Source organism: Triturus cristatus, chromosome 6 (assembly GCF_964204655.1).
Source record: "Triturus cristatus chromosome 6, aTriCri1.1, whole genome shotgun sequence".
In the NCBI taxonomy this organism is placed as follows: Eukaryota; Metazoa; Chordata; class Amphibia; order Caudata; family Salamandridae; genus Triturus; species Triturus cristatus.
The window spans coordinates 1,908,256,879-1,908,278,143 of NC_140589.1; the positions used below are offsets into that span (position 1 = coordinate 1,908,256,879).

The 21,265-nt window shown below is 53.2% G+C and overlaps 1 protein-coding gene across 3 annotated transcripts in view; it reads right to left on the reverse strand.

Moving 5' to 3' along the window:
* Nucleotides 1–21,265, reverse strand: part of LOC146822411 (uncharacterized) — a 233,276-nt gene that overhangs the window by 182,389 nt on the left and 29,622 nt on the right. For 2 of the 3 annotated variants that reach the window (XM_085613501.1, XM_085613499.1), the window contains exon 1: nt 91–692. The exons of the other annotated variant lie outside the window; for it this stretch is intronic. In XM_085613501.1, the coding sequence (XP_085469627.1) occupies nt 91–114 (24 nt within the window). In that variant the 5' untranslated portion in view covers nt 115–692. Of the gene's footprint in view, nt 1–90; nt 693–21,265 lie in introns of those variants that run through there. 3 annotated transcript variants of the gene reach the window in all.

The following is a 21,265-nucleotide window of genomic DNA, read 5'->3' on the forward strand; positions in this document are numbered from 1 at the left end:
CCCCTGGCGCGCTCCCTGGCACACCCCTGCCGCAATTCCTAGCATGCTGCCTGGCACCCCCCCCCCCCTGCGCCCCCTGGCACCCCTCACCTGCACAGACTGTCGCTTGAACATGGTTCGGCTGCTTTGTCCCTGGAGACCCCGGATGTAGGACTGTGACAGCTCCTCCGATCAGAGCCACTGGCAGCACAGCCGCAGAGCTGCGAGGTGGGCGCCTACTCTGGACACAGGCAGGACTCCTGGCTGGGCAGTGTGGGCGCCACCGGGGCAGAGATGGGACCTAGCTGGGCTGCCTGGCACCGGTGGGTTGGCTCACAAGGTACCAGTGGCAGTGATTCAGCTCTGATCACAATGCATTCTGGTACTTGTAGTACCTTCCCGTGAGGACATGCTGGGTGGCAAGGGTGCGCCTTCTGTCTGTCAGTTCAGCTGACTGGTGCCTCCTGCTGCCTCTGTCCGGAGGGGGGGGGGGGGGACCCCTTCACACTGGGGGGCTAGACTGAGCGTGGTCAGAGAGACCCCCTGCTGGGAGACGGCTCTGAGCCCTGCGGGTGATGATCCGTGAAAAGCCCTGGTCCTTAGCACAGCACCGAGGGGCCAGGCTCTGACAGGGGCACACTGCTCTCCGGCGCATGCCCAGCGCGGCTCACTACAACCCCCACCCCCCCCGGCCAGAAACTGAGAGAAAACCACCCCCCTGGGCAGGGAGTGTGACACGGGCCACCCTCACCCCTCCATATACACATCTGGGGTGGGAACAAGGGTTTACAGCGCCGGGGAAGAGGCCGTTCAAGGAGGCACTAAACTTCAACGGAAGGGGAGACTTTCTGCAGCCTTCTGGGCATGCGCAGACCTACCATACTAATCCCAGCGGCGGGCGCTCAAGGATCACTGCCTCGAAGCACTAGGGGGCATATCGGCAAGGCGATAGAATTATCGCCGCTTTTGCGGCCGTTTTCGCTTTTCGGCCCAAAAGCGGCGATAATTTTATCGCCTAATTAGCAAACTCACGCTAACACTTGAAAACTTCGTTTGCGTAGGAATTCCTAACGGCCAGCTTTGCATCTCTAATGAGATGCAAAGTGGGCGTACCTGACATGACAGGAGAAATGTCATATCATCAAGCCCCACGCTATGAAGCATAGCGGCAAGAAAAGTAGCGATAACCCCTGTTATCGCTACTTTCCTTACGCCTGCTTCAGGACTGATTTAGCCATGATATCCCATGGAAGGTGGATATCATGGCTAAATTTGTGGGTCCCTATCATCAAGCTAACGCCACACTACGTGAGATTATCGCTGGGTTTCCAGCGATAATCTCACGTTAGGCAGTTAGCGTAAGGATTTTTATCGCTTTTGAGATAAGCGTTGCTAATAGCACGCTATCTCAGCGATAAAAATCCACGCTAGCCGGCGATAATTATCCTAGCGCTAAGTGCGCTTAGCGATAATTATCGCCGGTTGTTGCTGATATGCCCCTAGAGGTTCTTTAATGGACAGCCCGTACCATCAGTGTCTTAAATCTGAGCCTTTGGGTTTCATTTCAAGCCTTCGCTCCTGGTGCAGACCTCCTCGTCAGATCTGCTGATGTCACTGACCCCGGCTGTAGTAGCGTCCCTACTTCTAAGCACTAGGTTCCTTAATGGCCATCTGGAATGGTCAGTCTCTTTAATCCCAGCCTTTGGGTTCCATTTCAAGCCTTCGCTCCTGGTGCAGACCTCCTCGTCAGATCTGCTGGTGTCACCGACCCCGGCTGTAGTAGCGTCCCTACTTCTAAGCACTAGGTTCATTAATGGCCAGCTAGCGCCACCAGTCTCTTTAATCCCAGCCTTTGGGTTCCATTTCAAGCCTTCGCTCCTGGTGAAGACCTCCTCGTCAGATCTGCTGATGTCACTGACCCCGGCTGTAGTAGCGTCCCTACTTCTAAGCACTAGGTTCCTTAATGGCCATCTGGAACGGTCAGTCTCTTTAATCCCAGCCTTTGGGTTCCATTTCAAGCCTTCGCTCCTGGTGCAGACCTCCTCGTCAGATCTGCTGATTTCACTGACCCCGGCTGTAGTAGCGTCCCTACTTCTAAACACTAGGTTCTTTAATGGCCAGCTAGCGCCACCAGTCTCTTTAATCCCAGCCTTTGGGTTTCATTTCAAGCCTTCGCTCCTGATGCAGACCTCCACGTCTGATCTGCTGATGTCACCGACCCCATCTGTAGTAGCATCCCTACTTCTAAGCACTAGGTTCATTAATGGCCAGCTGGCACCAGTCCATTAGTCTCTATAATCCCAGCCTTTGGGTTTCATTTCAAGCCTTCGCTCCTGGTGTAGACCTCCTCCTCAGATCTGCTGATGTCACTGACCCCGGCTGTAGTAGCGTCCCTACTTCTAAGCACTAGGTTCATTAATGGCCAGCTAGCACCACAAGTCTCTTTAATCCCAGCCTTTGGGTTTCATTTCAAGCCTTCTCCCTTGATGCAGACCTCCTCGTCAGATCTGATGATTTCACCGACCCGTCTGTAGTAGCGTCCCTACTTCTAAGCACTAGGTTCATTAATGGCCAGCTGGCACCAGTCCATTAGTCTCTTTAATCCGAGCCTTTGGCTTTCATTTCAAGCCTTCGCCCCTGATGCAGACCTCCTCGTCAGATCTGCTGATGTCACTGACCCTGGCTATAGTAGCGTCCCTACTTCTAAGCACTAGGTTCTTAAATGGCCAGCTAGCGCCACAAGTCTCTTTAATCCCAGCCTTTGGGTTTTATTTCAAGCCTTCACCCCTGATGCAGACCTCCTCGTCAGTTCTGCTGATGTCACAGACCCTGGCTGTAGTAGCGTCCCTACTTCTAAGCACTAGGTTCTTTAATGGGCAGCTAGCGCCACAAATCTCTTTAATCCGAGCCTTTGGGTTTCATTTCAAGCCTTCGCTCCTGATGCAGACCTCCTCGTCAGATCTGCTAATTTCACCGACCCCGGCTGTAGTAGCGTCCCTACTTCTAAGCACTAGGTTCATTAATGGCCAGCTGGCACCAGTCCATTAGTCTCTTTAATCCGAGCCTTTGAGTTTCATTTCAAGCCTTCGCTCCTGGCGCAGACCTCCTCGTCAGATCTGCTGATGTCACCGGCCCCGGCTGAAGTAGCGTCCCTACTTCTAAGCACTAGGTTCATTAATGGCCAGCTGGCATGGTCAGTCTCTTTAATGCCAGCCTTTGGGTTTCATTTCAAGCCTTCGCTCCTGGTGCAGACCTCCTAGTCAGATCTGCTGATGTCACGACCCCGGCTGTAGTAGCGTCCCTTCTTCTAAGCACTAGGTTCTTTAATGGCCAGCTAGCGCCACCAGTCTCTTTAATCCCAGCCTTTGGGTTTCATTTCAAGCCTTCGCTCCTGATGCAGACCTCCTCGTCAGATCTGCTGATGTAACTCACACCGGCTGTAGTAGCGTCCCTACTTCTAAGCACTAGGTTCATTAATGGCCAGCTGGCACCACCAGTGTCTTTAATCCCAGCCTTTGGGTTTCATTTCAAGCCTTCGCCCCTGATGCAGACCTCCTCCTCAGATCTGCTGATGTCACCGACCCCGTCTGTAGTAGCGTCCCTACTTCTAAGCACTAGGTTCATTAATGGCCAGCTGGCACCAGTCCATTAGTCTCTTTAATCCGAGCCTTTGGGTTTCATTTCAAGCCTTCGCTCCTGGTGCAGACCTCCTCGTCAGATCTGCTGATGTCACCGACCCCGAACGTTAACATACTCCTGGTGAATTCTTACTGAACCAGCCTGCCTCAAAATGTCATCGACTAGTTTAGGTGCTCTAAAACGTATGACAATACAATCACCATCTAGACTCTTTTCAGTCCTACCCACCCACAGGACTCTTCTAATCATCAGGAAATTGCTGTAAAAATGATGCCCCAAAACAGTTTTATTTGCCAAACAGTGTAGGGCCTTATTTTTTAGGGAAGTCCAATGCTCCCGTTAACCGTCCGTTAGCTTTGGTACATTGGCTAAACTAATTGTATAGGGACATGCCTCTGGCGGGAAATGTAATGGTGAGTCCCTCCCAACAGGCTGTGCTGGGAAAGAAGACCTCCCCCCAGATTTCTGTATACATGTTTCTCTGTCCCGGACTATTTCAGGATCTTTTTGTGGGGGGGTAAGGTTTTAGGGCCTGTGCCAGAGGCAATAGTAGAAAGCACAGGTTGTTGATGTGAAATAATCATAGAATCCAACATGTTACTGACTGTAGTTGTACACGTATTTAGAGAGTCAACTACCGTGGTACTTGTCCCTGCATTTATGCTTTTTTTGTTAACATGTGATTCAATTTTGATGATGCGATCCTCTATTCGCTTCAAAGAGGCCATTAGCGGTACAGTAAATAACTTAAGGCGGGCATCTATAATCTTCGCAAGCTCTAACGCTAGATTTTCACTGACAATCTCAGGGCCCCGATTTCTTTGTTCAATTATTCCCCCATGGTTTATCTCGCTAACTGGCTGTGGGGCACTAATTTTATCCTGGTTCAGCCCGGGTACGGGACTGCTAATTCTCGAAATTGTAGCCATTTTCCGATTACCCTGGGGATTTTTTTTAGCCTTTCTTTTACCCATCTCAAAATTACCCCTACTTAATGTCTGGTTAGATTTAGCTGTAGTATATGACTGTCTTGACTGTCTTGTGCGAATGGCCACAGGGGAAGGAGCTGGGCTCATAGTAGGTGGGAGTGCGGATATAGCCATGGAGATATCGTCAGCATTTAACCCATTTGAAGTTATACAAGACTGAGCAACAACAGGGAGTGCATTGCTTAAAGCAAGGTCCATAGGTGGTGTAGCTGACAAGGGCTGCCTGATCGGTTCTAAAGAAAGCCTACGTTCCACCGAAGCTATTTCTTTCACAATGTCCGATTCGGCCTGTTTAAGGTAACTATCTAAAGCCCCCTGCCAGCAACTCTCGTGCTCATCTTAGTGTTCATTTTCAGTACAGATGGCATATAGACACTACAAGCATCCAAGCGTCAACACTTACAAAGGCTTCACAACAATACCCAGACCATACAACCCATAAATAATCAATGGCCTGAAACACAAGACCAAGAGAGTAATCCCAGCCCAGCCTCAATCGGCCTCTGAGGGCCTAAGAGGGCCCGCCCTTTGCCCGGGCTTAGCCCGCGCGCGTCCCGTGAGGCGGGAGTCCCGATTCAAATTTAAGCGCCACTGGGCGCGAGTTGATGGTGTGCGGCGTCCGGCCGCTAGGGCTCCTGGGAAGTGTAGTCTCACCGCACAGCGGCCGCGCCCTTTAGGTGTCACGGGGCTGCAGGCAGCGGGGGAGACCGACGATGTCTGTTCCCACAAGACCCCAGGGAAGACAAGGGTTCAGCAGGGGCTCGCCAAAGGTCCACAGAAACCAACAATCAGGTAATTCACCCGCACTGTTCGCAGCAATACATTTCAAGCCTTCGCTCCTGGTGCAGACCTCCTCCTCAGATCTACTGATGTCACCGACCCCGGCTGTAGTAGTGTCCCTACTTCTAAGCACTAGGTTATTTAATGGCCAGCTAGCGCCACCAGGCTCTTTAATCCTAGCCTTTGGGTTTCATTTCAAGCCTTCGCTCCTGATGCAGACCTCCACATCTGATCTGCTGATGTCACCGACCCCATCTGTAGTACCATCCCTACTTCTAAGCACTAGGTTCATTAATTTTTTTATTTTTTTTTAAAACCGTTTTTATTGCAGAACAATAGGATAAACAGCTTACATACATAATGACCCTGCACCGTAAATGCCAGTGCCGTTTCCTTTCTTGGCCATGAGCCTCCCGTACACAGCTTGTGAGCCCACATCCCAGAGGCCGGGCAGCGATAACATGTAGGTCATTATACTTAACCATATGTCAACCTGTACATTTATTTATATCATTATAGGAGGTCTGCGTTCCGCTTTTAAGTTTTCTCCCCCCCTTCCCCCCACCCAGTCACTCCCCCTCCCCAGTCCCTATCCCCCTATCTCCCTCCCTCTCCACCCTCCAGTGCCCTCGCCTACGACTGGTCTCGGCCTTAATATGCAGTCTTGGGTACGTATCAGAAATAAATGACTATCTACTGTGTATGTGTGGTTGGAACGTTCCGGGGATCATCATCAGGATCAGAGGGCTCCTCTTCCTCCTCAACCGCGCTGTTGCGCAGGGCCTGCACCAACACCTCCCACTCTGTGGCCACCTCTAGTGCCCTATCATCTGACCTACGACTCGCCAGTCGGTATCTAAGTGTACTTTTACTCGCCGCCCATTTCTGTAGTTCCTTAATCCACCTCCCATGTGTGGGGCCCACTTTCGACTTCCAGAGTCTCGTCACTTCCCTCTTTGCCAAGAGGAGGCCCATATCTATAAATTTACTTGTGGTCTTGTTCTTGGGCGTGTGAGGAAACCAGTGCAGGACACAGACCGCCTTGCTATATTGCAATTCTCTGTCCGTTACCTCAGCCAGTGTCCCGCCCACTTCCCTCCAGTATTCGCGCAGGTGAGGGCAGTCCCACAGCATATGACCTAGCTCTGCTCCTATTGCGCCGCATCTAGGGCACGCCGCATCCTCCGCTCCGAAATATTTTCCAATTTTACCTGGTGTGAGGTAGGCCCTGTGGAGGATATAAAAGTGTATCAACTGGAAGCGTGCGTTCCTTGTGCTGTTCCTGGCCCTCCTCACTATACCCGCCCACGTAGTGTCAGGGATCTCTGTTTGTATATCCAGTTCCCATTTCGCCTTCAGCGCCGCCATCGGCTGTAAGGTTTCGTGCATCATTCTGGAGTACAGACAAGCCACTGCTTTGTAGGTGCCAGCAGACATCATGGTGTATTGGCAAGCCGCAGATGTGGTAGGCTCTAGGAGCCCCTCTCCCCAGTGCTCCTGTATCGCTCCAGTCACTGCTGCGTGCATCAGATAATCTCCCCTCGGAAGACCAAACCGCTCCTGCAGAGTTTGATAAGGGATCAACGCTCCCTCCTCGTACAAGTCGCCCAACATTTGTAGGCCCGCCTCCTCCCACACCTGTAATCCCGACCAATCCCCTCCGTGCGGGAGCGCCGTCACCATTCCTAGCGGTATCTCCGGCGCATACGGGCGCCGCACTCCCACTCGACTCTGCGATCGGTTCCAGCATTGCCTGAACGTCTGTTCCTCCATGGACAAGTCTCCGACGACCAGCCTCTGCTGCAGCGTGATATACGCCAGCACATGGCGGGGGGTGCCTCCCTCTCAGTCTTGCTCCGGCCCCCGATATACTCTTGCCCCCTCCTGTGTAAAGATCTGTAGCTGCGCCGCCAGATAGTAAAACTCGAAGTCCGGGACCGCTAGGCCCCCCTCGTCCTTTGGCCGGGTCAGAGTCGCCATCGCAATTCTGCGCCTTCCCGTACCCCAGAGGAATGAGACTAATAACGATCACAGCTGCCGGAAAACAGAGCCCGGTATCCACACCGGGAGCGTGCGGAAGTAGTATAGGAGACGTGGCAAAGCTATCATTTTTAATAATGAGATTCGTCCTGTTACCGAGAGCGGGAGTGTGGCCCAAAAGGACATGCTGCCCTTCAGTGCTCTTATACAGCGTCCCACGTTGCCGTCCAGCATATCTACAGCAGAATGGTATATATGTACTGCTAAGTATTTAAGGCAACTAGGCTCCCAGTTGAGCAGTGGTCGGATGTCAGGTCGCGGTTCGCCCTGGCGCAGCGGGAACAAACAGGTCTTGGACCAGTTTACTTGTAGCCCAGATATCCTGCCAAATCCCGCGAGAAGTCTCTCCGCGCCTTTCAGCGCGTCTGCGGCGTCCTCCAAGAACAAAAGCAGATCATCTGCATATAGTGAGATAAGTTGCGGGGTCCCTCTGTAGTCCAGCCCCCTGTAGTAACGGCCTGTTCTGGCCTCCGCCGCGAGGGGCTCTATTGCCAGCGCAAACAACAGCGGGGAAAGTGAGCACCCCTGTCTGGTGCCCCGGCACACTTGGTACTGGCTCGATATAAGGGATCCTACCCGCACCCTCACCACTGCTGAGGCATATAGGACCTTTGTCCAACCTATGTATCCATCACCGAGGCCAAAACGCTTCATGGCTCTGTACAGATAATCCCACTCTAGGCTATCGAATGCCTTCTCTATATTGATTGATAAGACGAGTGGCGCTCGTGCGCTCGCCATCGGGTCCCCCAGCAATCAGATTAGTCGGCGGATGTTAGCGGTGGTGTTCCTCGCAGGGATGAACCCCGACTGGTCACCATGAATCAGTCTCGGCATGTGCTGCAGCAGTCTGGTCGCTAGTATAGTGCTCAGGATTTTATAGTCCGTCGTCAGCATTGACAGCGGCCTGTAAGAAGCCGGGTCGGTACCCTCCCTTCCCGGCTTCAGTAGTGGGATCATCAGTGCCTCGCACATGGATTGTGGCAGTCTACCCCTATTCTTGGCCTCTTTATACACCGCCTGGAGCCTCGGGGCCAGTTGATCCAGGTATCTACCATAAAATTCTATGTGCAAACCGTCCAGGCCCGGGGTTTTGTTCCGAGCCATTCGTTTCACTGCCCCCCTGATTTCCGCTAGGTCTATGTCTTTGCCTAAGGCCTCCGCTTCTTCCTGGTCAAGTTGCGGCAGCTGCAGCCCCTCCAGAAACGCGTCAATGTCCCCCTCCAGCCCCTCCAGCACGCTCTTGTAAAGTGTCCCATAGTACGAGCAGAAACTATCCAGTATGTCCATCTGGGCTGTGACCATGCCGCCTCCCCCCCTCTCTATGGCCAAGTTCGTGTGGCTACGTTTAGTGGGATTGGCCAGCCAAGCTAGCAGCGTTCCCACTTTGTCCCCCTCTGCGTGTGCTCTCACCAAATAGTTCTTGTAGTCGAAGCTGCGGAGCCTCTCCACTTCAACCGCCACCGCCCCCCTAGCCTCGCAAACTGCCTCTTGGAGTCCGGGGTGACCAGGCCGCGCCACCTCAACCGCCCGTAACTTCCCCTCCGCCTTGTCCAAGTCCTCCAACAGAGTCTTGCGCACTCCGGCATATTTCCCTATACAATGTCCCCTAACCACTATATTGAAAGCGTCCCACTCCATCGCTCTGGTCGCCTTGGATCCGCTATTCTCGTTAAAGTATTGAGTAATCCTCTCTCCCAGTGCCTCCCGGTATGGTGGGTCATCTAGTGTATCAGGCCTCAGCTGCCACGTTGGGACCCTCGAGATCTCGGTCATCCATTCTAGCGTCAGTAGTAAAGGGTTGTGGTCGGACAACGTGCGGTTTAAATACTCTGTGTGTGCCACTGACTGGAGCACGGCCGGGGAGCACAAAAAAGCATCTAGCCTGACATGTAGGTCATGCAGTGTTGAGTAATATGAGTAGTCCCTCGTTGTTGGGTGTTGTGCCCTCCAAGCATCCTCCAGGCCCCACCTCCCCTGCCACTCGAGCCTACGCTTCGCTAGCCGGTGTACCGGGGATGTCCCCAATGGTGGATGGGACCTATCAAGTGCAGGGTCTGCTATTGAGTTAAAGTCCCCTCCCAGCATGATAGGACCCGTCAGGTAACCGGCCAGCGCTCCTGAAAGTTTCGTGAAGTAGGGCCCCTGGTCTATATTAGGTGCATACACACTACAGAGCACAATATCCCGGCCCCTGAGTTTGCCCTCAACAGCCACATACCTACCCTCCGGATCTATTGTGTGCCTAACTACTTGGAAGGGGGTCCCCGCTCTTATCCAAATCAGAGTTCCCCTCGCAAAGGCGGAGTACGTGGTGTTAAATAATTGCCCTCTCCACCTACGCTGCAGCGCAATGCCCTCTTGCTTCGTTAAGTGCGTCTCTTGTAATAGCGCAATCTGAACACCCCTGCGCACCAGATAAGTGTGAATCTTATGCCTCCTTGCCATGGTGTGGAGTCCCCGTACATTCCATGTCACACATTTCACCATTCCAGCATTAGCCATAATCCCATGTCAGAGGCCAGGATGCAACACCCTTCCATGTCCAGTCGCGTTCGGTGACACTGTTCCACCCCTCCCCTGAAGAAACTGTTTCCCCCCCTCCAACTTCCCCGCCTCGAGCCCCCCCAACTACTCTCGGCCCCTTCCCCCCCAGAACAGGACCTAACTTCGCAAAAGCAGCCCCCATCCAAACTAAGGAAGAGCAAACTTGCTCAACCACCTACCTAGACCGCAGTCTACACTGCGGTGGCCTTACGGGCCTCCAGGGTGTAACTCGGCACCGAAGGCGGCAACCACAATCCCGTCCCCCCGCTCCCCAATCCCCCATTGTCACTCACGAAAATCCGAACAGCTCTTCTGCATGCGTCATCCTCGGCAGGAGCCGGCTCCCCAGCCCCCTTGCGCTGTCTGCCCGGCAGAACTTCTCCATCAGCCTTCAATAATTTCTCCCGATGGCTGCGGGGTCACCTCTGGGGCGTTGGCCCCATTAAGTTCTGAATGGTCCGTTTCCGAGCTCGTGACGTGGCTTTCCGAGCCCGACCCACGGGTTGACTGGGTCGCTACAGTTCCTGACAGTTCCACCACCGCTTGCAGTGCCGATCTCCTCTCTTCTTCTGTTTGTGATTCTGTGGGTTTTCTAGCTCTCTGCCTTCGCTGCCGGAGCCTCCGCGATTTCCGCACTGGCTGCAGTCCTTGCCCCCCTTCAGCCCTAGATCTCGCTCCATCCGTCCCTGCCTTGTAAATGTCCCACCACGCCCAGGCCTCCGCCGATGTAGGGAAGAAGAGCGTCTTGTTGTCTACAACGACTCGCAGCTTGGCCAGGAAGAGGAGCAAGTATTGTATACCCTCAGTTCTCAGTTCTCGTTTGATTGATAAGAAGGAGGCACGCAATTTCTGGGTTTCAAATGTGTAATCCGGAAACATTGTGACGTTACTGTTATCCACTTGAAATGGACCCGCATCCCTGCTCGCTGCAGCAGCCAGTCCCTGTCCTTGTAGTGCAGCAGCTTTATCACCACCGGACGCGGTGGTTGGCCTGGTTTGGGGGGCCTTGCCGGCACTCGGTGCGCCCACTCCAATGTAAAGAAGGGCGAGAGACCCTCTGGTGCCATTTCTGACCGTAGCCAAGCGTCCAGGTATCCCACTATGTCGTCGCCTTCTTTTTTTTCCGGCAGACCTACTAAGCGAACATTGTTACGCCTACTGCGGTTTTCAGCATCCTCCGCTCGCCGCTCCAGGACCTGTATGCGATCTAACGCATTGACCAGCCGCCCCTCCAGGGATTTGTGTGCCGGCATCAGTTGCTGCAACGTGTCTTCCGTAGTTTTAACTCTGTCCTTTAGTTTCCCATGGTCCGCTCGCAGGATCCCCAAACCCGACGCCACTTGGGCTATGTCCTGCTGCAATGCATCTTTTGTGGCCGCTATGGCCTCCAGGATACAGTCCCGCAACTGCTGCAAGTCTGCGGGGCCCTGGGCGGCTCCGTCTTGCGCCTCCGCGCCGGGTGCTACTTCCCCTCCTTTAGCCCTGGGCTTGCCCATCTTTCAGGCGTGCCAGTTGGTCGCGGTCGTCCCGCAGCCCGAGTAGGGGCTCCTCCAGCTCCTTCCCCACTGAAGGGGCATGATAGTGCTTCTCCCAAAGGCAGCAGGCCCGCGAGGCCAGGACCCCAACCCTCTGCTAGTGGACCCTGGGCTGTCGGGCCCAAGGGCCAATCGGTGTTGGCGCACCCACTCCTGGTCTCCTATTCCCCTACTCCCGGGAGCTCACCCTCTGTCCAAGCTCTCTCTGCGACCGACATCGGGGCGAAACCAGCCTCCTCGTGCCACTCAGCAAGACCGTCTGCAGCGTCCCCTTCTCTGGGGCCCCGGGGGTCCCTGAGCCCTCTCTCTCCCCTCTGTCCTTCCGTCTCGACGCCAAATCCAGGCAACTCCACGTTCTCACCGCTGCCTCTGCCCGCCCGCCGGGCCCTTCGCCGCCGGGGGGGCTCTCCTGGCGCTCCCGCCCGATTCCGAGCAGCAGCCTCCTTCAGGGGGTCCTCCCAAGCCTCCGTGGGCCCCCACCCGTGGCGATCCTCTTGGTGCCACGCTTCTGGGAGCGGCCCCCGCTGAGTATCCTCCTCCAATCAGGGCTCCTCCAGACTCCTCAGGGATGCTCGAGGGCGCCGACTGCCAACCTCCAGTTCCGTTGCGGTGCTGGCCTCTCTCCCCTCGGGGGCTCTTCCTACTCGTAGGCCGCTCCGCGTCCCTGTGAAGTGTGTCCTCCAAGCGCGTGGGCAACCGCAGCCCAGCCCCAGCGGCGCACCTCCTCAGAGCCCGCTCCCCAGTGGATGCTTCCTCTCGCTCACCCGGTGCTGGCCTCGTAGCTACATCCAACCGATCTTTCAAGGGCTTTAGGTCGTAGATCCCAGCCGTCAGGATGCTCTTCCTCCGTCCGGCAGACCCCTCTAGCTACTCGCAGCTCGAGCCTTCGCTGGGAGCTCCGCCGCTCGTGGAAGGAGCAATCCGGCGCCCCCTCGCCGTCGCACCCAGCTGCACCCGCGCCTGTCGATTCTCGGCCCAGTAACTGCAGCGCCGGTAGGGCCCCAGGTCGCTCCCCCACTCAGGTCTCCTTCAGCCGATTCTCCCGTAAACCCTGTAGGCACTCCCAGGGGTATGGGCAGACTCTACGGGGCCCCGGGCCTCTCACCTCCTCCGCGCCGCTGGTACTGCGGGCCGCCCCTCTCACCGTGTGTCCATCGGGGCCCTTCGCCAGCTCCTTTAGGGTCGCCGCTGCCTGGGTCGAGGATCCTTTTCCCCGTCGCTCGGCTGGCGGAAGCGCCAGCCCCCCCTCGGAGCTTCGGCCAGGGCCCGCCGACCGCCGCTCTCCTAGTCTGTCGCCCCGCTGCCTCGTCCTGCAGCGCCGTCAGTCGCTAGTCTTCAGGGCGGCCGCCATTTTAATCCCTGCCCCCCGACGCTCGATCAACCGCCCGTGCAATCTTTGCCCACGGCGTTCAAGAGCGCGGCTCAACTCGCCGCCCGTGTTCAGGGCAATCCCAGTAGGGTCTTCTCACTCTCCGTTTGTTCCTACGAGGGCTCCGCGGTCCAGGCCCCTTTCAGTTGTGCTGGCCCTCGGCCGCGGCCGCCATTTTAGGCCGCGTTACTCGCAGGACACTCTGCACTCTTCGGCGGGCCGATCTTCATTGAAGCAGTGCCGGTTTACGTCCTGTGAGGTGCCGCCACCCGTCCCACGCACAGCGTTGGTTCAGTGGCACTGTTCGCGTCGGATTCCGTGTATTTTATCAGGATTCTCGTGGGGATCGGAGGCGGAGCTCCGAGCTCACGCCGCCATTCCCCTCGGCATCCAAGCCACGCCTCCAAGCACTAGGTTCATTAATGGCCAGCTGGCATGGTCAGTCTCTTTAATCCCAGCCTTTGGGTTTCATTTCAAGCCTTCGCTCCTGGTGCAGACCTCCTCCTCAGACCTGCTGATGTCACCGACCCCGGCTGTAGTAGTGTCCCTACTTCTAAGCACTAGGTTCATTAATGGCCGGCTGGCACAGTCAGTGTCTTTAATCCGAGCCTTTGGCTTTCATTTCAAGCCTTCACCCCTGATGCAGACCTCCTCGTCAGATCTGCTGATGTCACCGACCCCGGCTGTAGTAGCGTCCCTACTTCTAAGCACTAGGTTCATTAATGGCCAGCTGGCACCACCAGTGTCTTTAATCCGAGCCTTTGGGTTTCATTTCAAGTCTTCGCTCCTGATGCAGACCTCCTCGTCAGATCTGCTGATGTCACCGACCCCGGCTGTAGTAGCGTTCCTACTTCTAAGCACTACGTTCATTAATGACCAGCTGGCACCACCAGTGTCTTTAATCCGAGCCTTTGGCTTTCATTTCAAGCCTTCACCCCTGATGCAGACCTCCTCGTCAGATCTGCTGATGTCACCGACCCCGGCTGTAGTAGCGTCCCTACTTCTAAGCACTAGGTTCATTAATGGCCAGCTGGCACCACCAGTGTCTTTAATCCCAGCCTTTGGGTTTCATTTCAAGCCTTCGCTCCTGGTGCAGACCTCCTCCTCAGATCTGCTGATGTCACCGACCCCGGCTGTAGTAGCGTCCCTACTTCTAAGCACTAGGTTCATTAATGGCCAGCTGGCACCACCAGTGTCTTTAATCCCAACCTTTGGGTTTCATTTCAAGCCTTCGCTCCTGGTGCAGACCTCCTCCTCAGATCTGCTGATGTCACCGACCCCGGCTGTAGTAGCGTCCCTACTTCTAAGTACTAGGTTCATTAATGGCCAGCTGGCACCACCAGTGTCTTTAATCCCAGCCTTTGGGTTCCATTTCAAGCCTTCGCTCCTGGTGCAGACCTCCACGTCTGATCTGCTGATGTCACCGACCCCGTCTGTAGTAGCGTCCCTACTTCTAAGCACTAGGTTCATTAATGGCCAGCTGGCACGGTCAATCTCTTTAATCCGAGCCTTTGGCTTTCATTTCAAGCCTTCGCTCCTGGTGCAGACCTCCTCGTCAGATCTGCTGATGTCACTGACCCCGGCTGTAGTAGCGTCCCTACTTCAAAGCACTAGGTTCATTAATGGTCAGCTGGCACCAGTCCATTAGTCTCTTAAATCCGAGCCTTTGGGTTTCATTTCAAGCCTTCGCTCCTGATGCAGACCTCCTCGTCAGATCTGCTGATGTCACCGACCCCGGCTGTAGTAGCGTTCCTACTTCTAAGCACTAGGTTCATTAATGGCCAGCTGGCACCACCAGTGTCTTTAATCCGAGCCTTTGGCTTTCATTTCAAGCCTTCACCCCTGATGCAGACCTCCTCGTCAGATCTGCTGATGTCACCGATCCCGGCTGTAGTAGCGTCCCTACTTCTAAGCACTAGGTTCATTAATGGCCAGCTGGCACCACCAGTGTCTTTAATCCCAACCTTTGGGTTTCATTTCAAGCCTTCGCTCCTGGTGCAGACCTCCTCCTCAGATCTGCTGATGTCACTGACCCCGGCTGTAGTAGCGTCCCTACTTCTAAGTACTAGGTTCATTAATGGCCAGCTGGCACCACCAGTGTCTTTAATCCCAGCCTTTGGGTTTCATTTCAAGCCTTCGCTCCTGGTGCAGACCTCCTCCTCAGATCTGCTGATGTCACCGACCCCGGCTGTAGTAGCGTCCCTACTTCTAAGCACTAGGTTCATTAATGGCCAGCTGGCACCACCAGTGTCTTTAATCCCAACCTTTGGGTTTCATTTCAAGCCTTCGCTCCTGGTGCAGACCTCCTCCTCAGATCTGCTGATGTCACTGACCCCGGCTGTAGTAGCGTCCCTACTTCTAAGTACTAGGTTCATTAATGGCCAGCTGGCACCACCAGTGTCTTTAATCCCAGCCTTTGGGTTCCATTTCAAGCCTTCGCTCCTGGTGCAGACCTCCACGTCTGATCTGCTGATGTCACCGACCCCGTCTGTAGTAGCGTCCCTACTTCTAAGCACTAGGTTCATTAATGGCCAGCTGGCACGGTCAGTCTCTTTTATCCGAGCCTTTGGCTTTCATTTCAAGCCTTCGCTCCTGGTGCAGACCTCCTCGTCAGATCTGCTGATGTCACTGACCCCGGCTGTAGTAGCGTCCCTACTTCAAAGCACTAGGTTCATTAATGGCCAGCTGGCACCAGTCCATTAGTCTCTTAAATCCGAGCCTTTGGCTTTCATTTCAAGCCTTCGCTCCTGGTGCAGACCTCCTCGTCAGATCTGCTGATGTCACTGACCCCGGCTGTAGTAGCGTCCCTACTTCAAAGCACTAGGTTCATTAATGGCCAGCTGGCACCAGTCCATTAGTCTCTTAAACCCGAGCCTTTGGGTTTCATTTCAAGCCTTCGCTCCTGGTGCAGACCTCCTCGTCAGATCTGCTGATGTAACTCACACCGGCTGTAGTAGCGTCCCTACTTATAAGCACTAGGTTCATTAATGGACATCTAGCACCGCCAGTCTCTTTAATCCCAGCCTTTGGGTTTCATTTCAAGCCTTCACCCCTGATGCAGACCTCCTCCTCAGATCTGCTGATGTCACTGACCCCGGCTGTAGTAGCGTCCCTACTTCTAAGCACTAGGTTCATTAATGGCCAGCTGGCACCACCAGTGTCTTTAATCCCAGCCTTTGGGTTTCATTTCAAGCCTTCGCTCCTGGTGCAGACCTCCTCCTCAGATCTGCCGATGTCACCGACCCCGGCTGTAGTAGTGTCCCTACATCAGCAGATCTGACGAGGAGGTCTGAGCCAGGAGTGAAGGATTGAAATGAAACCCAAAGGCTGGGATTAAAGAGACTGACCATGCCAGCTGGCCATTAAAGAACCTAGTGCTTACAAGTAGGGACACTACTACAGCCGGGGTCGGTGACATCGGCAGATCTGAGGAGGAGGTCTGCACCAGGAGCGAAGGCTTGAAATGAAACCCAAAGGCTGGGATTAAAGACACTGGTGGTGCCAGCTGGCCATTAATGAACCTAGTGCTTAGAAGTAGGGACGCTACTACAGCCGGGGTCAGTGACATCAGCAGATCTGACGAGGAGTTATGCACCAGGAGCGAAGCCTTGAAATGAAACCCAAAGTCTCGGATTTAAGAGACTAATGGACTGGTGCCAGCTGGCCATTAATGAACCTAGTGCTTAGAAGTAGGGACAATACTACAGCTAGGGTCGGTGACATCAGCAGATCTGACGAGGAGGTCTGCACCAGGAGTGAAGGCTTGAAATGAAAGCCAAAGGCTCGGATTAAAGAGACTGACCGTGCCAGATGGCCATTAATGAACCTAGTGCTTAGAAGTAGGGACGATAATACAGCTGGGGTCGGTGACATCAGCAGATCTGACAAGGAGGTCTGCACAAGGAGCGAAGGCTTGAAATGAAAGCCACAGGCTCGGATTAAAGACACTGACTGTGCCAGCCGACCATTACAGAACCTAGTGCTTAGAAGTAGGGACGCTCCTGCAGCCGGGGTCGGTAACATCAGCAGGTCTGAGGAGGAGGTCTGCATCAGGAGCGAAGGCTTGAAATGAAACCCAAAGGCTGTGATTAAAGAGACTAATGGACTGGTGCCAGCTGGCCATTAATGACCCTAGTGCTTAGAAGTAGGGACGCTACTACAGACGGGGTCGGTGACATCAGCAAATCAGACGTGGAGGTCTGCATCAGGAGCGAAGGCTTGAAATGAAACCCAAAGGCTGGGATTAAATAGACTGACCATGCCAGCTGGCCATTAATGAACCTAGTGCTTAGAAGTAGGGACACTACTACAGCCGGGGTCGGTGACATCGGCAGATCTGAGGAGGGGGTCTGCATCAGGGGCGAAGGCCTGAAATGAAAGCCAAAGGCTCGGATTAAAGACACTGACTGTGCCAGCTGGCCAGTAATGAACCTAGTGCTTAGAAGTAGGGACACTACTACAGCCGGGGTCGGTGACATCAGCAGATCTGAGGAGGAGGTCTGCACCAGGAGCGAAGGCTTGAAATGAAACCCAAAGGCTGGGATTAAAGACACTGGTGGTGCCAGCTGGGCATTAATGAACCTAGTGCTTAGAAGTAGGGACGCTACTACAGCCGGGGTCAGTGACATCAGCAGATCTGAGGAGGAGGTCTGCACCAGGAGCGAAGGCTTGAAATGAAACCCAAAGGCTGGGATTAAAGAGACTTGTGGCGCTAGCTGGCCATTAAAGAACCTAGTGCTTAGAAGTAGGGACGCTACTACAGCCGGGGTCAGTGACATCAGCAGATCTGAGGAGGAGGTCTACACCAGGAGCGAAGGCTTGAAATGAAACCCAAAGGCTGGGATTATAGAGACTAATGGACTGGTGCCAGCTGGCCATTAATGAACCTAGTGCTTAGAAGTAGGGATGCTACTACAGATGGGGTCGGTGACATCAGCAGATCTGAGGAGGAGGTCTGCACCAGGAGCGAAGGCTTGAAATGAAACCCAAAGGCTGGGATTAAAGAGACTGACCATGCCAGCTGGCCATTAATAAACCTAGTGCTTAGAAGTAGGGACATTACTACAGCCGGGGTCGGTGACATCAGCAGATCTGAGGAGGAGGTCTGCACCAGGAGCGAAGGCTTGAAATGAAACCCAAAGGCTGGGATTAAAGACACTGGTGGTGCCAGCTGGCCATTGATGAACCTAGTGCTTAGAAGTAGGGACGCTACTACAGCTGGGGTCAGTGACATCAGCAGATCTGATGAGGAGGTCTGCATCAAGAGCGAAGGCTTGAAATGAAACCCAAAGGCTGGGATTAAAGAGACTTGTGGCGCTAGTTAGCCATTAAAGAACCTAGTGCTTAGATGTAGGGACGCTACTACAGCCGGGGTCAGTGACATCAGCAGATCTGATGAGGAGGTCTGCACCAGGAGCGAAGGCTTGAAATGAAAGCCAAAGGCTCGGGTTTAAGAGACTAATGGACTGGTGCCAGCTGGCCATTAATGAACCTAGTGCTTAGAAGTAGGGATGCTACTACAGACGGGGTCGGTGACATCAGCAGATCTGAGGAGGAGGTCTGCACCAGGAGCGAAGGCTTGAAATGAAACCCAAAGGCTGGGATTAAAGACACTGGTGGTGCCAGCTGGCCATTAATGAACCTAGTGCTTAGAATTAGGGACGCTACTACAGCCGGGGTCAGTGACATCAGCAGATCTGATGAGGAGGTCTGCATCATTTCATTTTACAAGTGCTCGCTTGTATGGGTATGAGCCGACGCTCTTGGCTAGTCATGTGCACATCAAACGATGTAACACTTTAAATCCAGCCACATTGTTACCCCTTCCAGAGGAGAAAGGTATTCAGGAACAACATGATTGTTTTCTCCCTACTGAGGAGGAGACAAAAGGTAGGATTGATTTGAAAGATACACCACTAATGGACCCGGATGGGACCCTATGGGTGGATGGTTCTTGTTTTAAACTCCCTAATGTTGAAACAACTTCAGCTTATGCTGTTACCACCTTGCATACAATCGTGGAGACAGCACGCATCAGACATAATTCAGCTCAGGCGGCTGAACTGATAGCTTTGACCAGAGCGTGTGTGTTATCTAAGGGGAAGAGAGTGAATGTATATACCGACAGCCAGTATGTGTTTGGTGTAGCACATAGTTTTGGGCGTTTGTGGAAGGAAAGAGGATTCTTTACCTCCCACGGTACTAAAATACAGCATGGTCAGTTGGTAACTGATCTTCTTGAGTCACTTGCTTTGCCTACCCAGATAGCAATCATAAAGTGTAGTGCGCATAAGAGGATTACTGATGATGTTGGTCGCGGGAATGCTTTTGCGGATGAGGTAGCGAAAGAAACAGCCAGAGATGCTATGAGCTGCATGTATGTTGCGGGCCCTGCAAATTGGGTCAAGGAAAAAGGAATGTGTGAGGATACAATAGAAAGTGTGAGATCGATTCAAGGAGAGGCTACAGAGAAAGAGTTGAGTGAGTGGAAATAGAGTACAGGAATGTTAGACGCGATGGGATGTTGGATAGAATTGTCAGAACATCAGCGTTGGCTGTTACCAGATGCCTAGGTACTGCCTGTAGTTGCTATGGCACATGGTCCAGCCCACATCAGTGCGAAAGGAATATGTAAGCTTCTGGCTCCAGTGTGGCTGAACTAAGGGATTCCAAAATGTGCAGATAATTTAGTGAAGCATTGTATCGTTTGCTTGATGCATAATCCAGGAAAGGGAACCCGAACTCCAGCAGGTCATTTTGCTCCCCCAACATATCCCTTTGAGGTGTTGCAAATTGATTATATTCACATGGAACGATGCAACAATCTCAAATATGTTTTGGTGGTGGTGTGTGCCTTCTCCAGATGGATAGAGGCCTACCCCCTGAAAGACAACACTGCTTTGTCCACTGCCAAAGTTCTTCTGAAAGAGTTCTTCCCTAGGTTTGGTTTGCCACGCATTGTCTGGGGTGACAATGGAAGTGAATTTGTGGGCCAAATTATGAAAAAAGTGTGTGCCGGTCTTGGTATCAGGCAGAAATTCCATGCGGCGAGCCATCCCCAATCAGCGGGTTTGGTAGAGTGCTATAACGGCACTCTCAAACTTAAGCTTGCAAAGGTACAGGCTAGCACGGGACTTGCCTGGCCCGATGCTTTACCTTTGGCTCTCCTATCCACTAGAACAGCTGTACATTCTCCTTTGGGACTCAGCCCATACAAGGTTGTGTTTGGGGAGTCCCTCGCCCTAAAAAGTATTCTGACATACAGTATCCAATGCTGATTGACTACTTACATGACCTCACCACTAAATTACGTGTTCTCCACCAACAGGTTCAAAACGCTTTACCAGAGGCCTCCACAGACCTAGGTCATTCTATCCAACCGGGAGACTGGGTCTGTGTGAAAAATGTTCAGAGGACAAGGAATTTGGAACCTCGTTGGAAGGCGCCTCGACAAGTTCTTCTAGTGACACGTACAGCAGTGAAAGTCGAAGGGAAAAAGAACTGGATCCATGGCGTGCACTGCAAAAAGGTGCCCTTGCCTTTTGACCAGTGGGTCCGTAAGGGTGTAGGTGATTTTGAAGGCGAAAGGGTCCCCCGGTTTGTACCTTTCAGTAGTGCACACCTAGATGGAACTCGGTCAGAGAAAGAAGATGATGACATTTTACAAGAAGCCGTACCGCCACATCGCCGATTGAACACTACAGATCCACAGACACTATTTCAGGACCAAACTGTACTGAACAGAACTCGATATAATTTAAGGCCTAGACTGGTCAAGGACACCTGAGATTTTCATCTCTTTCGTGACATGTATCATCTGTCCAGGTTGCAGGGTCACGGTAGGAGTCTTGGTTCGTGACCTGTATAGTGGCTAGGCCCCCAGGACTTGCAGTGTCATAGGACGGCTAATAATCACAGCCAAGTGAGTAAGGAAGATTGCAGTGAGCAACAATTTTAGAGGATGGATGTCAAAGTGGGAAAGAATAAGAAGAAGGAAGAGATGAAAAAGAAATATTGTAAATTAGTGTACAGTCAATGTGGCATAACATTGTGTGTTCTTATGTTTTTTAGTACCTTATTGGCCTGTGTAGGTTGGATTGTTCATGCTATGCAGCACAAATCTGTCCCTACCTCTATTTCCTTGCCTCTTCATTCTACTATCTCCCCACATCAATTACATACGCTTCCCCAACATGAACTAATCAGGAGAACAGAATATTTTAACAATTCATTTGTCCAGTTGTTGCATCAACACCAATTGGTAGTCAACACAACCGACTGTTGGGTGTGTGGACTTATGCCTCATACCACAGACAAAGGGATGCCATATTTAGCCCTTCCATTTTCTTATGAAGGTTCCGCTTGGGGCTATTTTGTGATGTTTTCAA